Source organism: Rhinoraja longicauda, chromosome 11 (assembly GCF_053455715.1).
Source record: "Rhinoraja longicauda isolate Sanriku21f chromosome 11, sRhiLon1.1, whole genome shotgun sequence".
Lineage (NCBI taxonomy): Eukaryota > Metazoa > Chordata > Chondrichthyes > Rajiformes > Arhynchobatidae > Rhinoraja > Rhinoraja longicauda.
The window spans coordinates 56,443,458-56,458,757 of record NC_135963.1 but is presented as its reverse complement, the minus strand read 5'-3'; the positions used below and the strand labels follow the sequence as shown (position 1 = coordinate 56,458,757).

At 42.5% G+C, this 15,300-nt stretch overlaps 1 protein-coding gene across 6 annotated transcripts in view; it reads right to left on the bottom strand.

The window, feature by feature from the left end:
* LOC144597955 (dynamin-2-like) overlaps positions 1 to 15,300 on the bottom strand; it is a 148,676-nt gene that overhangs the window by 109,744 nt on the left and 23,632 nt on the right. For 5 of the 6 annotated variants that reach the window (XR_013547810.1, XM_078407797.1, XM_078407793.1 and 2 more), the window contains exons 2-8: positions 12,506 to 12,579; positions 9,768 to 9,917; positions 8,972 to 9,175; positions 6,924 to 7,022; positions 4,408 to 4,568; positions 1,487 to 1,629; positions 376 to 511 (exon numbers count right to left, since the gene is read on the bottom strand). Coding sequence is in view for 5 of the 6 variants with exons in the window: in XM_078407797.1 (XP_078263923.1) it covers positions 376 to 511; positions 1,487 to 1,629; positions 4,408 to 4,568; positions 6,924 to 7,022; positions 8,972 to 9,175; positions 9,768 to 9,917; positions 12,506 to 12,579 (967 nt within the window). In the remaining variant the exon portion in view is untranslated. The remainder of the gene's footprint in view (positions 1 to 375; positions 512 to 1,486; positions 1,630 to 4,407; positions 4,569 to 6,923; positions 7,023 to 8,971; positions 9,176 to 9,767; positions 9,918 to 12,505; positions 12,580 to 15,300) is intronic. The other variant, XM_078407794.1, reaches the window with a different exon arrangement.

Here is a 15,300-nt window from a genome sequence, read left to right as displayed (position 1 = left end):
GTGCCAACATTTTTAAGTTGTTACACTTAATATTCTTCTCTTCACAGTATATTACAACTAAATAAATTACTGTTAATCATTTTTGAAAATGTTTCTTTGTTTAGAGAGATTTCTGGGACCTGGGATAGGTAAGTTTTGATGCCAAGATTCAAGGCTATCACACAATGTATTAGAGAGGGATAAATGTTTACTTATTCTAGCTAGAAGACAGTATAGACAGTTTTCAATGCTGTATATCTCTACAGTTTTATGACTTTCAGGAGATTTCAATGTTATATGACTCAAGGCCCACAAATCCACTGATTACTTCAATATTTTACTTTTTTGATGGTTTCATTGCAATAACATAAGTAGAATGAGATTGGCAAGTTATACCTTCACCAGTTCAGAAGGAAATCGTTCATGGAAAACTTTGTTGATCCTTGCTCCACCTGATAATTCTACCGTATCCACTTGATTGCCCGATCCTTCAATTTTCTTGTCAAAATCCGCAGAAAACTGTTTTACCATCCTGATTGTAAGAAAGGGAGAAAATAACTTATGATTGGTAGATAATAATTACTTACGAGTCTATGGCACACCTTTCACATTTTTAAAAGTTTAGTTTAGTTTAGAGATGCAGCACAGAAACAGGCCCTTTTGCCCACCGAGTTCACATCAACCAGCAATCCCCATACACCACTATCCGACATATTAGGGACAATCTACAATCTTTACCGGTCAATTACCTACAAACCTGTATGTCATAGAAGGAAACCAGAACACCCGGGGAAAACCCACGCAGTCACGGGGAGAACGTATAAAATCCATACAGACAGTACCCGTAATCAGGATTGAACCCAGGTCTCTGGCGCTGGAAGGTAGCAACTCTACCGCTGAACCACCGTGCTTCCAAACAGTCTTGGCTAATAAAAACATATTGCCTGCCTATGTACCACTCTTCTCTATCTTAAGGAAATAAATGAAAACTTGGGAGAAAACAAGTTTATGTTGAAATTCGTCTGCAATAATAAATTTTGTTCTTTATTATTTTGGAGAAGTAATCAATATTCCATTTAAAATATACAGTTGTGAAAGAGGACACAAAATACTTGAACAACTCATATGTGAAGTTTTTGGTCATGATCTTTCTTCAGACTGAAGAAGGTCTCAACCCGAAACATCACCTATCCATGTTCTCCTGTAATGCTGCCTGACCCGATGAGTTACTCCAGCACTTTGTCCTTTTGTGTATTGACCAGCATCTGCAGTTCCTGCTGTTTGTATGCAAAAAACAAAGAATTTCACTGTACCGTACATGTGTCAATAAAGTATCATTAAATCGAATTTGCAATGAATTTCATTGAATTGAATTTCCCCGTTTCTACTGTTTTGAAAGCGTGCAGATGCAAGCTAACATGACACAACTAGTTCGCAGAATTTACCCAGACAATCCACATTATACTTCAAACAAAGATGTTTAATAAGTTGAGAGCGCATAACATACAGCAAGAGAGCTTTGGCTGTTATGGCAGGGTCATCAGGTCGGCAGTCTTTAAACTCTTCCACCTCTTTTTCTAAAGATGATAACTGCCTCCGCAGCTTGTCTCGCAGCAATGGGAGTGTCTCCCGAATGTGGTTTGTCAGTTGCTGCAAAATAAAAGACAATGAACATTCAAAACCCTATTGAAGCATTAACAAATTATAACAGATTACACAATCAAGCAGAGGTGCAATGAATTTATTGCTCTTCCGTTAGAATTCTAGAACAACAATGCTGCAATGAAATTCAAGCTAAACATGTCAAACAAAGATATAATTGTTCAACATGGCCACAAAAGTAAATACTGAACTGAAAAACTACATAATGCATGACATTTCCATCTTTCTGCACCAGGATTAAATTCAGCCAAATTGATCGGATGATAGATAAAGAAAAGCTGCATATGCCTGTGAAAATTATTGGTAGGCTAGCATTAAAAAAAAATAAAAGGACAAATCAGATTTTAAATGAACATCCAGATCTGTCACAGGCATTAAAGGTTTCTAAATCGGTATGAAGGAAATTTAATAAAGATGATCGGAGGCTTCTATATGATCAGATCATGTAGCATTTGTCACAATAATTCAAAGATCACCTTCATCACCCCAAATGGGGTCAAGGGGATATAATCATTTTAACCTTGCTCTCCATTTTCTAATTATCCTATCTTATTAGAATATGCTCCTGCAAGAACTGATTGAAAAAAAGTGAACAAGGTGGAATCTTTAATCTTCAAGCCTATATTCAAGGTCAAAATTTCCAGGATATTTATCGTTGACCACCAACACACTAATAATTTTGCCATGCTTGAACCCAACAAGTGACATATTATGATACATCTCCTTGCACAAACCAACCCAAGTATGGAATTTTAATTCACCATTAAGAGAAGGGGTCTTGACCCTAAACGTCACCTATCCATGTTCTCCGGAGATGCTGCCTGACCTGCTGAGTTACTCCAGCACTTTGTGTCCTTATGTGCATTAACCAGCATCTGCAGTTCCTTGTTTCTACATTGCGAAGCGAAACAACTCTGCACAATTCACCATCAAGGGCTGACGCAGGAACAATTGCTTCACAGTGCAGTATTTGCTCTCGCTGGCAGTCTGTTTGTCCTTTGTCCTTTTTGTTTGTGTGTTGGTGGTGGGGTGTTTTGTTTTGGTTGTGTATGTGGGGGGGGGGGTGGGGGTGGGGGGGGGTGGTGAGGGTGGGTGGGTATGTGGGGGGGGGTGTGGGTGGGGGAAATCTTTCTTTTTTAGGTCTCTTCCGCGGGGCCTTCCATCGCCCGGCGCGGCTCGGCCGCGGGACACCATTCTGCTTTAGTTAAACATTTTGTTCAAGATGGCCGCGCCGTTGTGTTTGGCTGCCTGCCACTATTTTTTTTATTATTTTTTTTCTTTCTTCTTTTTCTTTTTTTTTTGCTAATCAGATGTGCAGCACTTTGGTCAACGTGGGTTGTTTTTAAATGTGCTATACAAATAAAATTGACTTGACTTGACTTGACTTGACTTATCTCTGCAGCCACAACTTCGAGACACACAGCACGGGATCCAGTGCATTTGTGCCTCCTTTGGGAAACAAATTCAGCACATCTTCTCTGACCATGATCCATGGAACAAAACCAAGATATAGACAAAATGATGAATATAGACTGAATGATGGATTTTTGGATTAAAAGCGTTTCAAACACATCCATTGCAATATCGTCTCTTTTGGTATGTGGACAGTCAGTCTGATTCAGGTATGCAGCTCAATTATCATCTCTATTCCTTTTTTAACAATGTGAAATAGGTGATTTTACCAGTGTCACCTGAAGAACCTAGTCAGCCATGACTAATGATGCTGCTTTAAAATCCTCCTCTGCCCTAAGTTGGAAGATGAAAGCCAAAGCCAAGAGCATCAGCATTAATACAATGATTCTCAGAGATGAACTCCACTGGACAACTCTCATCTCCCCAAATGAGTTTCACGCTTCCAGTTCATTCATTACCAGAGATCCTATGGTGGTCAAAGGAAAAGTTGTAAAAACACAATGAAGGCATATGTCAAAAAACACCTGTAGTAGTCATGAACAAGGAAAGCGCAGGCACAAGTGCTGTTAAAGGCAGCAAAGAGAGAATCAGCTTTGAAAATAAACTCTTTGCCTTCAAAATGGAAAAGAAAAAAAGTAAAAGAAACCTTAACCTGTGGACAGCTTTCCCAATATCGTATACGTATAAGATTATTAAGGGGTTGGACACGTTAGAGGCAGGAAACATGTTCGCAATGTTGGGGGAGTCCAGAACAAGGGGCCACAGTTTAAGAATAAGGGGTAGGCCATTTAGAACTGAGGTGAGGAAAAACTTTTTCAGTCAGAGAGTTGTGAATCTGTGGAATTCTCTGCCTCAGAAGGCAGTGGAGGCCAATTCTCTGAATTCATTCAAGAGAGAGCTAGAAAGAGCTCTTAAGGATAGCGGAGTCAGGGGGTATGGGGAGAAGGCAGGAACGGGGTACTGATTGAGAATGATCAGCCATGATCACATTGAATGGCAGTGCTGGCTCTAAGGGCCGAATGGCCTCCTCCTGCACCTATTGTCTAATACAGTCTGTACAGGGACACATCTGTAATTTTGATGGATGGATCTGTATAACTAGGACATAATTATGGAGTCACCTCAAGACTCATCAGTGAATGAGGGTCGAGATCATACATATTTTCATCGATTCTCAGTGAAATCAATTGAAGATTCATAATACTGGTAATTAATTCACTTCATTGTTAAAATTAAAAGAAACAGTATCAAATATTTTGGCAGATATGCACAGTGGATTGCATTTACAAACAAGACTTATGCAAACCAAACCATTATCACAATCCAAAATGACATCCAAACATTAATTCTCACCTCATTGAGGATCTTCTGGAGATATGGAGTTCCCATATGTTCTGCCATGTGTTTATACGCTAGTTGAGAAAGGAAAAATTTTCTTTCTGCTATAAGTGCTGCTTTAATGTCCTTCTTCCCTTCAATATCTTTCTGGCTTCTGTTGACAATACCAATGTATCCTAACAGTCATGAAATTAGAAATGCAAATTGTCATGGTTCTTTATCATGTGCTTTAGGGATAACATTTATTCTTGAGATATAATGTGATCTCCAGATCCTGGCCAATATTTATCCTTCAATTATCATTTCCAAACATATAAACAGACCATCTATTTTTAACTGTAACAATGCAGCTTGTTGAGACTTCATGTGTACAAAATGGCTGCCATGTGATTGTTTAGGACTGATAGGCTGTGAGCCAAACAAATGTTTTGTAAGTGATCTAAATGGTGCTATATAAATACATGCTTTTTTTTCCCCAAAGGAGCGCAGCACAGTAGTGCAGCGATAGAGTTGCTGCCTCACAGCGTCAGAGACCTAGGTTCGATCTTGACAATGGGTGCAGTTTGTATCGAGGCTGTACATTCTCCCTGTGACCATGCGAGTTTTCTCTGGGTGCTCCAGTTTCCTCCCACATTCCAACGATGTGTGGGTTTGTTGGGTAAATTGGCTTTGGTAAATTGTCCCTCGTGTGTAGGATAGAATGGCTGGTCAGCGCAGACTCGGTGGACTGAAGGGCCTGTTTCCATGCTGAATCTCTAAACTAAGCAAGATCAGTCTTTATTGGCCAGATGTGGTTCCATTTGAAAAAGTAGTGAAGATGACACTTTAAAAGCTTAGGACAAATTCACTCTGGTAAGTGCATAAGGTTTCCTCTAGTGAATCTGCATTTTTATAACAATCTCAGTCGTTTTTAACTCAAGTTGCTTGTTCTAATTTATTCCTTTCACAACAAAAGGAAGATTCCTTTACACCAAAAGGGTAAAGCTAACAAGTCAGCATTAGAACTCTTTGAGACATCCAGCAGGATCTAAAAGGATTGTAGAAACAAGGAGCTGCAGATGCTGGCTTACAAAAGAAGACAGAGTCAGGGTCAGGCAGTATTTCTGGATAACATGGATAGGTGACGTTTCAGGTCGGGACCCTTCTTTAGACTTTTATGGGGGGGCAGGAAGAAAGCTGGAAGAGAGGTGGGTCCTTAATGATGCTGGCTGCCTTTTGAAGCAGCGCCTCCTATAGATAGGAGCGCCTTCAATAGTAGGGTTGTCAGTACCTGTGATGGACCGGCAGTGTTCTCCTCCTGTCTCTGTAATCTCCTTTGTTCCTGGCCGTTCGAGTTGCCCAACCAAGCCACAATGCAACGTCAATACACTGTCTACCATACAAATGAAATTCAAGACATACAGAAACTACTCAATCTAAATACGTAGAGGCATTGATAAGGCTTTCTTTTATGATGATTAAGAAATCAACATCTGAATGTCACAGACGTACAGTATGGCACATTGTGAGCTCTGGTACAACCATAGAGTCATACAGCATAGCAACAGGCCCTTTTGCCCATTGTTTCAATGCTGGCCATCAATTATCCATTTATACTGATCGCATTTACCAGTACTTGGTCTATAGTTTTCAATGTCTTTGTGATTTTAGTGCTGATCTGGATATCTTTATGCCTTCACCACCATGATGTACCACCAATTTGTTGAAAAGCACATTTTATAAATTATTGGCATGTGATTAGACAATAGACAATAGACAATAGGTGCAGGAGTAGGCCATTCAGCCCTTCGAGCCAGCACCGCCATTCAATGCGATCATGGCTGATCACTCTCAATCAGTACCCCGTTCCTGCCTTCTCCCCATACCCCCTCACTCCGCTATCCTTAAGAGCTCTATCCAGCTCTCTCTTGAAAGCATCCAACGAACAGAGAATTCCACACAAGATTGTTTAGGACTGATAGGCTGTGAGCCGGTTTGAAATGTTTTGTAAGTGATCTCAATGGTGCTATATTGGCATGGGCAGATACAGCTTAATTTCTTTAATCAAATAATATTTTGTTTTTTAGTTTAGTTTAGAGATACAGCGCGGAAACAGGCCCTTCAGCCCACACCGACCAGTCCGCAAAGGCCAGCGATCCCTGCACATTAACACCATCCTGCACACACGACGGAAAATTTACACATACAACAAGCCAATTAACCTGTGCGTCTTTGGAGTGTGGGAGGAAACTGAAGATCTCAGAGAAAACCCACGCGGTCATGGGGAGAACGTACAAACTCCGCACAGACAGCACCCGTAATCGGGATCGAACCCAGTTATCCGGCGCCACAAGTACTGTAAGGCAGCAACACTACCGCTGCGCCACCGTGGCTGCCCACGGTGACTGTCATCTTAGCAGCTGTACTGTTGAAGAAAATTTGTTTTGGAATGTACTACACTTATCCTCAAGCTAATGAAACTGATGTCACTTTAGATATCCAGTACTCTGGAGATTAAGCAGCAGATACAGTGGCCCATTATTGTGCAGTACCTCTGCGAAGAGGTAGCAGCTTGTTCTCCAAAACATTCCTGGCATCTGTGCCTTCATCCATTAGATCCAGCTTGGTAATCACACCAATTGTTCGCAAACCTGTCCAAACCAGATGGAATATTATTAAATGAGTAATTCATTAAAGTACAGTTTTCAGACAGCAGGAAAATGGAGGCACAAGGAACTGCAGATGTTGGAATCTTGCATAGAACACAAAGTGCTGGAATAACTCAGCGGGTCAGGCAGCATCTCTGGAGGACATGGATAGGCGGCATTTCGGGTCAGGACTCTTCTTCAGACTGGGTCTGATGTCTGCAGTCTGAAGAAGGGTCCCGACCTGAAATGTCATCTATCCATGTCCTCCAGGGACGCTGCCTGACCCTCTGAGTTACTTCAGCACTGTGTTCTTTCAGACGGCAAATTGATTTTACTTTGTTCATGTGTGCTTGGAAGAGGTACAAGTGAACCTCTATCTCACATGGAAGGGATGCTAGGATCCCAGGATGGAATCAAAAGAGGAGGTGTACTGATAGGTTTTATATCTCCTGCAGTTGCTGGGGAAGTACCTGGGGAGGCGGTGGTTTGCGTGGGAAGAGATCAGTGAACCAAGGAGTTGCGGAGAGAACTAGGAGAACTTTCTCTACGGAAAGTGAAAAGGGGTGAGGACTTGAAAATGTGACTGGTGGTGGAATCATGTTGAGAGTGGCAGAAATGTCAGGGAATTACATTTTGGATGCAAAGGCTGTTGGGGTGAAAGGTGAGGACCAAGGGAGCTCTATCCTTGTTCTGTCTAGGGAGAGGGGGAATGAGAGCAGAACTGTGGGACACAGAGAAGACACATGTGAAGGCTCCGTCCGCAACAGCAGGAGGGGAATCCATATGAACTAAAGAAAGAGGACATCTCGGACCTTCTAAACGGAAAGCCTCATCTTAGGTGCCGATGTGACAGAGACAGAGAAATTGAGAGTCCACGCAAGAGGCAGAGTGGGAGAAAGTGTTTAAGGTTATTGTGGAGGTCAGTGGGTTTATAATGGATGTCAGTCGATAATCTGTCCCGTGATGGAGACAGAGAGATCGAGAAAGGGGAGAAAGGTGACAGAGATAGTCCAAGTGAATTTGAGGGCAGGGTGGAAGTTAATAGTAAAGTTGATTAAGTCCATGAGTTCTGCATGGATGCAGGCGTAATGCAACCGTCAATGCAGCAGAGAACGAGTTGAGGACGGTGCTGGGGTATGTTTGGAACAAAGAGTGTTCTCTCAAAAAGACAGCCAAAGCTGGGGCCCATGCAAGTGCCCTGGCTGTACTTGAAGAAAGTGAGTCAAGACTTGAGTATACCTATTGAAATAAAGGTAAGGGATCTCAGAATTATTCAATTACATTAAAATAGTTTGATGTTAAAGGAAATTTATGATAAGCGTTACTTTTGGAAGGACATTTTTATTCTCCTCCATAAGACCTTACCCTCCAAATTCCACAAACACTGCCAAACAAAATTACAATTGACTGGAGACATGCATAAAATTAAAGCAAAATATTACTGACACAAAAAATATGAAACTAGAGAAGGCAACACATTCTGCAGTGACCTTTGTGTTTTGTGTTTAGAAGTATGATCCCTGTATCACTATCAAAAAATTAAAAGTTTTTTAAAGTTTTTAAAGTTTAAAGGGTGGCCCAGCGGTAGAGTTGCTGCCTTACAGCGCTTGCAGCACCGGAGACCTGGGTTCCATCCTGACTACAAGTAATGCCTGTACGGAGTCTGTACGTTCTCCCTGTGACCGCGTGGGGTTTCTCCGAGATCTTCAGTTTGCTCCCAAACTCCAAAGACATACAGGTATGTAGGTTAATTGGTTTGGTACAAGTGTAAATTATCCCTAGTGTGTGTAGGATAGTGTTAATGTGCGGGGATCGCTTGTCGGTGCGGGCAAGGGCCTGTTTCCGCGCTGTAACTCTATGCTAAACTAAAAGTCTATTTATAAAAAGAATGATTGCTAGGCAAGCTAAATGTTAAAAGTTAAGCAGTACGGGTGGGGAAAAAAATCCCTTACCTTGGGGATCAACGTCTTTCGCTAACTTTAGTGCATCTGAATTGGCCAAGTCTGTGTTAGCTGGTGTCACAGCCAGAATAAGACAGTTTTCACGACTGATGAATTGCATTATCATGTCCCTGATTTGGTACTCGATATCTGCTGGTTGATCTCCTACTGGCACTTTTGTGATGCCAGGTAAATCAATTAGGGTCAAGTTTAGCACTGTAAAAACAAAACAGGAGGATCAATAACTGTTATTGTTCTCCTTAATGCAACAGCAGGACTAAGATTCCCTTGTTTAAGATCTATATCGTTAGTTGTAATAAAAAGGAACTGCAGATGCTTGTTTATACCCAAGATAGACATAACGTGCTGGAGTAACTCAGTGGGTCAGGCAGCATTTCTTGGGAACATGGATAGGTGATGTTTCGGGTCGGAACCCTTCTTCAGACTGACCCGAATCATCACCTATCCATGTTCTCCAGACATGGATGACCTGTTGAGTTACTCCAGCATTTTGTGCCTAATTTTCATCAGTTAAGAGTTCCACATCTTTTTAGTTGATACAATTTGCATTATTTCACATCACTGTTCTATAAAGTTATGAAACCCATGAAATCATAACTTGGTAGAACATTATAACTTGTTTGAGAACCAAGATAAACTAACCACCATCTTAGAAATTAGCACTTCCCTTACAAATGGCAAGATCTCCCCCAAATGTATTCGTTTGTACAGAAGTGTCGTATGGAATCAGTGAGCAGTCATCTTAATGTACATGGGGAAAAAAGTTCTGCTTCATCTTTCTACACACCATTTGGCGAGTAGATTCTCAGGTTAATGGGTATTGATGAAATCCCTCTGTTTGTTCCAGTTGCTCTGTCCGTTTCTACTTTAATTTCACGGCACACTTCTTCAAAATCTGTAAACCTTTTTCCTTTACAATGTAGGAATTCAGCATATTCTATAACAAAATTGAAATATAGTTAATAGCAAAACATATTTTCTGGTTATATAAGAGAGATACAATGATGGTTCATTGACTCCATCTACATTTCATGCTGCCTCGGCAAGGTCACCAGCATAATCAAGGATCATTCTCATCTTGGCACTCCCTCGGCTCCTCTCTCCCATCTGGCAAGAGGTACAGAAGTGTGAAAACGCATACCTGTTTGTTAAAGTTCGTTTTCTCTAGACAGACAACAATGCAACAAAGTTAGTGGTAAAACAGTAAAGTCTTTATTACGCCAGGCGGGAGTGGGGAGATCAGCACCGGGTGTCCTCAGATACCCAAGCTCACCTCGTGTCCCACTCTCCCGCCTGGCGTAATAAAGACTTTACTGTTTTACCACTAACTTTGTTGCATTGTTGACTGTCTAGAGAAAATGAACTTTAACATTGGCGTGGTCGGCAGGATCTCACTGGAACCGTCAACCAACGACTGAGTAAGAGGCTGCAGAGTGACCGGGACTGGACGGAGATTGGGACACGAGGTGAGCTTGGGTATCTGAGGACACCCGGTGCTGATCTCCCCACTCCCGCCCGGCGTAATAAAGACTTTATTGTTTTACCACTAACTTTGTTGCATTGCTGTCTATCTAGAGAAAACGACCTTTAACATGTTGATTCAGGGATAGTCTCTTCCCAGCTATTATCAGGCAACTGAATTGCCCTATCACCAGCTGGGGTGCGATCCTGACCTCCCATCTATCTCATTGGAGACCTTTGAACTAACTTTAATCGGACTTGATGTTGTACCTTTTATCTGTATACTGCAGACGGTTTGATTGTAATCATGTGTAGCACACAACAAAAGCTTTTCATTGTACATCAGTGTACGTAACAATAATAAACCAAACTTTATTGTCACCTATACCTAGGTGTAGCCAAATTTCTTTTTTGCATAGTTCAGCGAAAATCTGCAGATGCCAGAATGTTGAGGAAAACACAAAATGTGGCAATAACTCAACAGGTCAGGCAGCATCTGTGAAGGTAGTGATAGGCGATGATACCCTTCTTCAGACTCAAGAAGGGACCCAAAAAGTTGCTAATCATTCTTCCACAGATGCTGCCTGGCCCACTGGGTTACTCCAATACTTTGTGTTTTGTACAAGTTATATAAATTGCTCTTCAAGTGAAGACGACAATATCAAAATATTTTAGTGAATATACATCGAGAGTGTGCTGGCATACTGTATAACCACATGGTATGCCAGCTGCTCAGAAAAGGACAGGAAGGCCCTTCAGAGGGTCATCACAACGGCCCAGAAGATCATCGGCTGCTCACTGCCCTCCCTGGAGCACCTGTTCAGCCTACGCTGCCTCAGTAGAGCAGGCAAAATAATAAAAGCTCCATCCCACCCCGGCCACCGTCTGTTTGTTCATCTGCCCTCTGGTCGACGTTTCAGGTCGATCAAATCCCGAACAAACAGACTTAAGAACAGTTTTTACCCCAGGGCCATACGAGAACTGAACACTACCTTTGCACTAGGCAACACCGTTAAAAAATCTTGTACTTAATATAATTGTATTTATTTGTTTTTGCATTTATTGCATATATGTTTGTACGCACCGTCAGGATTGGCTATTTTTTTAATTTCGTTGTACTCGTTGCAATGACAATAAATGAATATTATTATTATTATTATTATATGAATACAGAATGGGCATTTTAATTGTAAATTAACAATTGAACCCCACTCTGCCTCATAGAACTAAAGATGTGGAACAAACTCTAAGCAAAGAGTGTTAATGCTGTCTCAATCAGTTCCTGAAGATAATTTTGTCCTTTAATCTCATTTGCTTTCCACCCTTTCACAAACCATTGGCTGCAGCTGAGTTGATTGAGGGATACCGCAGTAATTTCGGCCCATCGAGTCCACACCGATGCTATCCCACTTTCGTATCCTGTCCGTAAACCAGAACACCCAGAGGAAACCCACATGGTCACAAGGAGAACATGCAAACTTTACACCGAGATCAGGATCAAACATGGGTTCTGCCCGGGTGCTGTGAAGCAGCAGCTCTATCAGCTTCAGATTTAGAGATACAGAGAGGAAACAGGCCCTTCGGCCCACCGAGTCCGCGCCGCCCAGCGATCCCCGCACACTAACCGACACCCACTAGGGATAATTTTTACATTTACCCAGTCAATTAACCTACATACCTGTACGTCTTTGGTGTGGGAGGAAACCGAAGATCTCGGAGAAAACCCACGCAGTCACGGGGAGAACGTACAAACTCCGTACAGACGGCGCCCGTAGTCAGGATCGAACCTGAGTCTCCGGCGCTGCATTCGCTGTAAGGCAGCAACTCTACCGCTGCGCCACCGTGCCGCATGCCACTGTGCCGTGATTAAAGATAAAAGCTTTATCTTTTACCAGTTCTGGTGGTCTGCAATACATCTCTCTCCACATGCTGACCAGCTTGCAGAGATTTGCTTGATGAGCAATAGGGAGACAAAATCTAGCCTGCTTGCAATTATTTTATTGCGTCTGGTAACAATCTTGAACTTGACAACAAAAAAAACTAATATTCAGTGGAATATATTACCTGTAGTGGAATTAACCAGTTGCAAAACCAGAGGGCGTCTAGTCACTATGCCTGGACCTCGAGGAAGAAAATCCCTAGTGTTGAAAGAGAGAGAGAGGCAAGTTTAGATTTTTATTTTACTAAAAAAGATCTTTGAAAAAAATAAAGCTGTCGCAATATTTACAGCACCAAGAACTCAGAAGGAAAAGGGAGGGGGAGGGGGTGTAGAGGATACCTACAATTGGAGAATTCAATGTTCATTTTTTTTGCATTTTTCCCAAGCATAACATTTATGCTGAGATACTGTCTGACATTTACCTTTTTAATACATTCTGACAAAAAGTTTCTTGTAAAAAAATTTTAAATCATTTTATAAAAGGAAAATTGATTTTAAAAGTGTCGGTATATTGAAGGGATTTGTTTCCTCGACAATGTAATTTATATTTTTGCTGCCCTCATGTGGTGATCTTTATTTTTTCAAGACAACGTTATAGTGTGAAATGCAAGAGGTTTCAATTTGTATTTTATTATTACATTATCTTTAAAAGGAAAATTGCCAAATATTTATTCATTTTAATCTTACATGTTGCGTTGCTAGGTGTCAAGGTAGATGATAGTGGTGGAAAAGACTCGATGGACCGAATAGCATACTTCTGCTCCAATGGCATATGCATTTAGGAAAACACAAGATCAATAGTTCCTTCTTTTAAGGAAGAAAACATTTGATGTCAAATGTTCTTATCGAAAGCATTCATTCTGAAACTTTCTCAATGCGAGGTTAGCCATTCTGTGCTGGAGTTTTATACAAAGTTTAATCCCCTCAGAAGTGTCCCCATACTCGGCTCCCGAAAATCACATGAAAGGGATTTCTAGGAAGATAAAGCTTGAAAGAAATGCTCAAAGTTTCCTTGAGAAAAAGCAACATCCAATGGTTCAATCAATGGATTATGGTTCTTTATTGTCACCTATGCACTGCACAGTGAAGTTCCTTTTTTGCATAGCTCTCATATGCACGGTTGCCATATTTTGGTACCATTTACAAAAAGGAATAAGAAAAATTCCAAAGTCCACAGTGTGATCCACATGCTCCAGGTAAGTCCCAGGCTGCTGCAGGGCCTCCTCTGCTACCTTCGATCGGCTCGGCCGGTGAACCAACGTTCCTCTCCTCGCCTGACCGCCTATGTCCTGGGGATGCTTCCTGCAGACAACCTAGAAGGCGCTGGAGGCAATACCCTCTCGTGCTAGCCCACACCTCATGTTCATCATTGCCAGTAGCTCCCTCCTCCTCGACTCCAGTCTTTGGGGCCAAGCTCGGCAGCTTCTGAGCTTCCCCTTCAGGCAGCGGCCCACCGGGTCCTTCATTCGCGGTGGCGAACCAGGCCTGGTGCCACACCTGGCTGTGGGCAAGCCACGGGCTCCGTCCTTGTTTGGCTGTGGCACATTGCCTTGCTGAGTCTTGTGAATCTCTGCCACACGACTGCTCAAAGTGTACAAAAGATGTTGGAGATACTTGTAGAACTTCAAATTAATGTATTGTGAAGACACAGATGCCCTGGAAAAGCAGCAGAAAGGGCGCACCACCTCACAAACTACTCATCCGCCCACTCCATCAGTCATCTGCTGCTCCACCTGCACTAGAGATTGCAGCTTCCATATTGGTTCCATTAGCACCACACAACCCACAGAATCAGAGCAGATGCAGCTCATTCTTCATCCCAAGCACAAGCAAATGCCAAAGAACAAGAATCCTTTTTCTTCACAGCACCTAATTTGTCACCATTGAAAAACTATTCCTATTTGTCTTATTCAGATTTAATATAGTCTCCTATAATTAACTCCATCTCCCTCTGTTTTGTCCTGTCAGCCGTTGTCTACAGCAATATATATTGCAATAAAAATCCAAAGTCAAATTGCCTTTAATATCCCACCAATAAACTCCTTCATCTCTGTTCTAGTTTACAGTTAATTAATGATCTATGGTCCTCCAAAATCTATGGAGAGATATAAAAGCAGAAATCAAGATTTTAAAATCAAGGTATTGTTTTATTGGGAGTCTGCTCAGGTCAGGAAGTGAAGGTAGATGAAGGAGACAATGGAAGCAAGGACTGTGCAATGGGCACCAACCAGGTTTGAGTTAAAGTAGGCATAATTGAGATTATGAGACATAAACAAATTTGGCTGATGCCACAGAGCAGATTAAGATGGTCTTGGTGATGGTACAGATGCAAGGTCTGAGATTTATAACAGGTATAACAGAGCTTTATTTGTCGTTCGGTACCGAAGTACCGAACGAAACTACATAGCAGTCATAGAAAGAAAAAAAAAAAGAACACAAGACACATAACCCCAACACAAACGTCCATCACAGTGACTCCAAACACCCCCTCACTGTGATGGAGGCAACAAAACTTCCACTCTCTTCCCCACGCCCACGGACAGACAGCTCGTCCCCGATCGACCCGCACAGTCCCCGCACCGGGCGCTGAAACGTCTCGCGGCCGAACCGGGCGATGAAAGGCCCGCGACCAAGCCTTGCGCAGCTAAGTCCCGTGGTCGAGCCGCACCGGGCGATGTCAAGTCCCGCAGCCGAGCCGCACCAGCGGTGAAAAGTCCCGCAGCCGAGCCGCACCGGGTGATGTAAAGCCCCGCGGCCGAGCCGCACCGGGCGATGTTAAGTCCTGCAGCCGAGCCGCACCAGCGATGTAAAGCCCCGCAGCCGAGCTGCACCGGGCGATGTTAAGTCCCGCAGCCGAGTTGCACCAGGCGGTGTTAAGCCCCGCAGCCGAGCTGCACCGGGCGGTGTTAAGCCCCGCAGC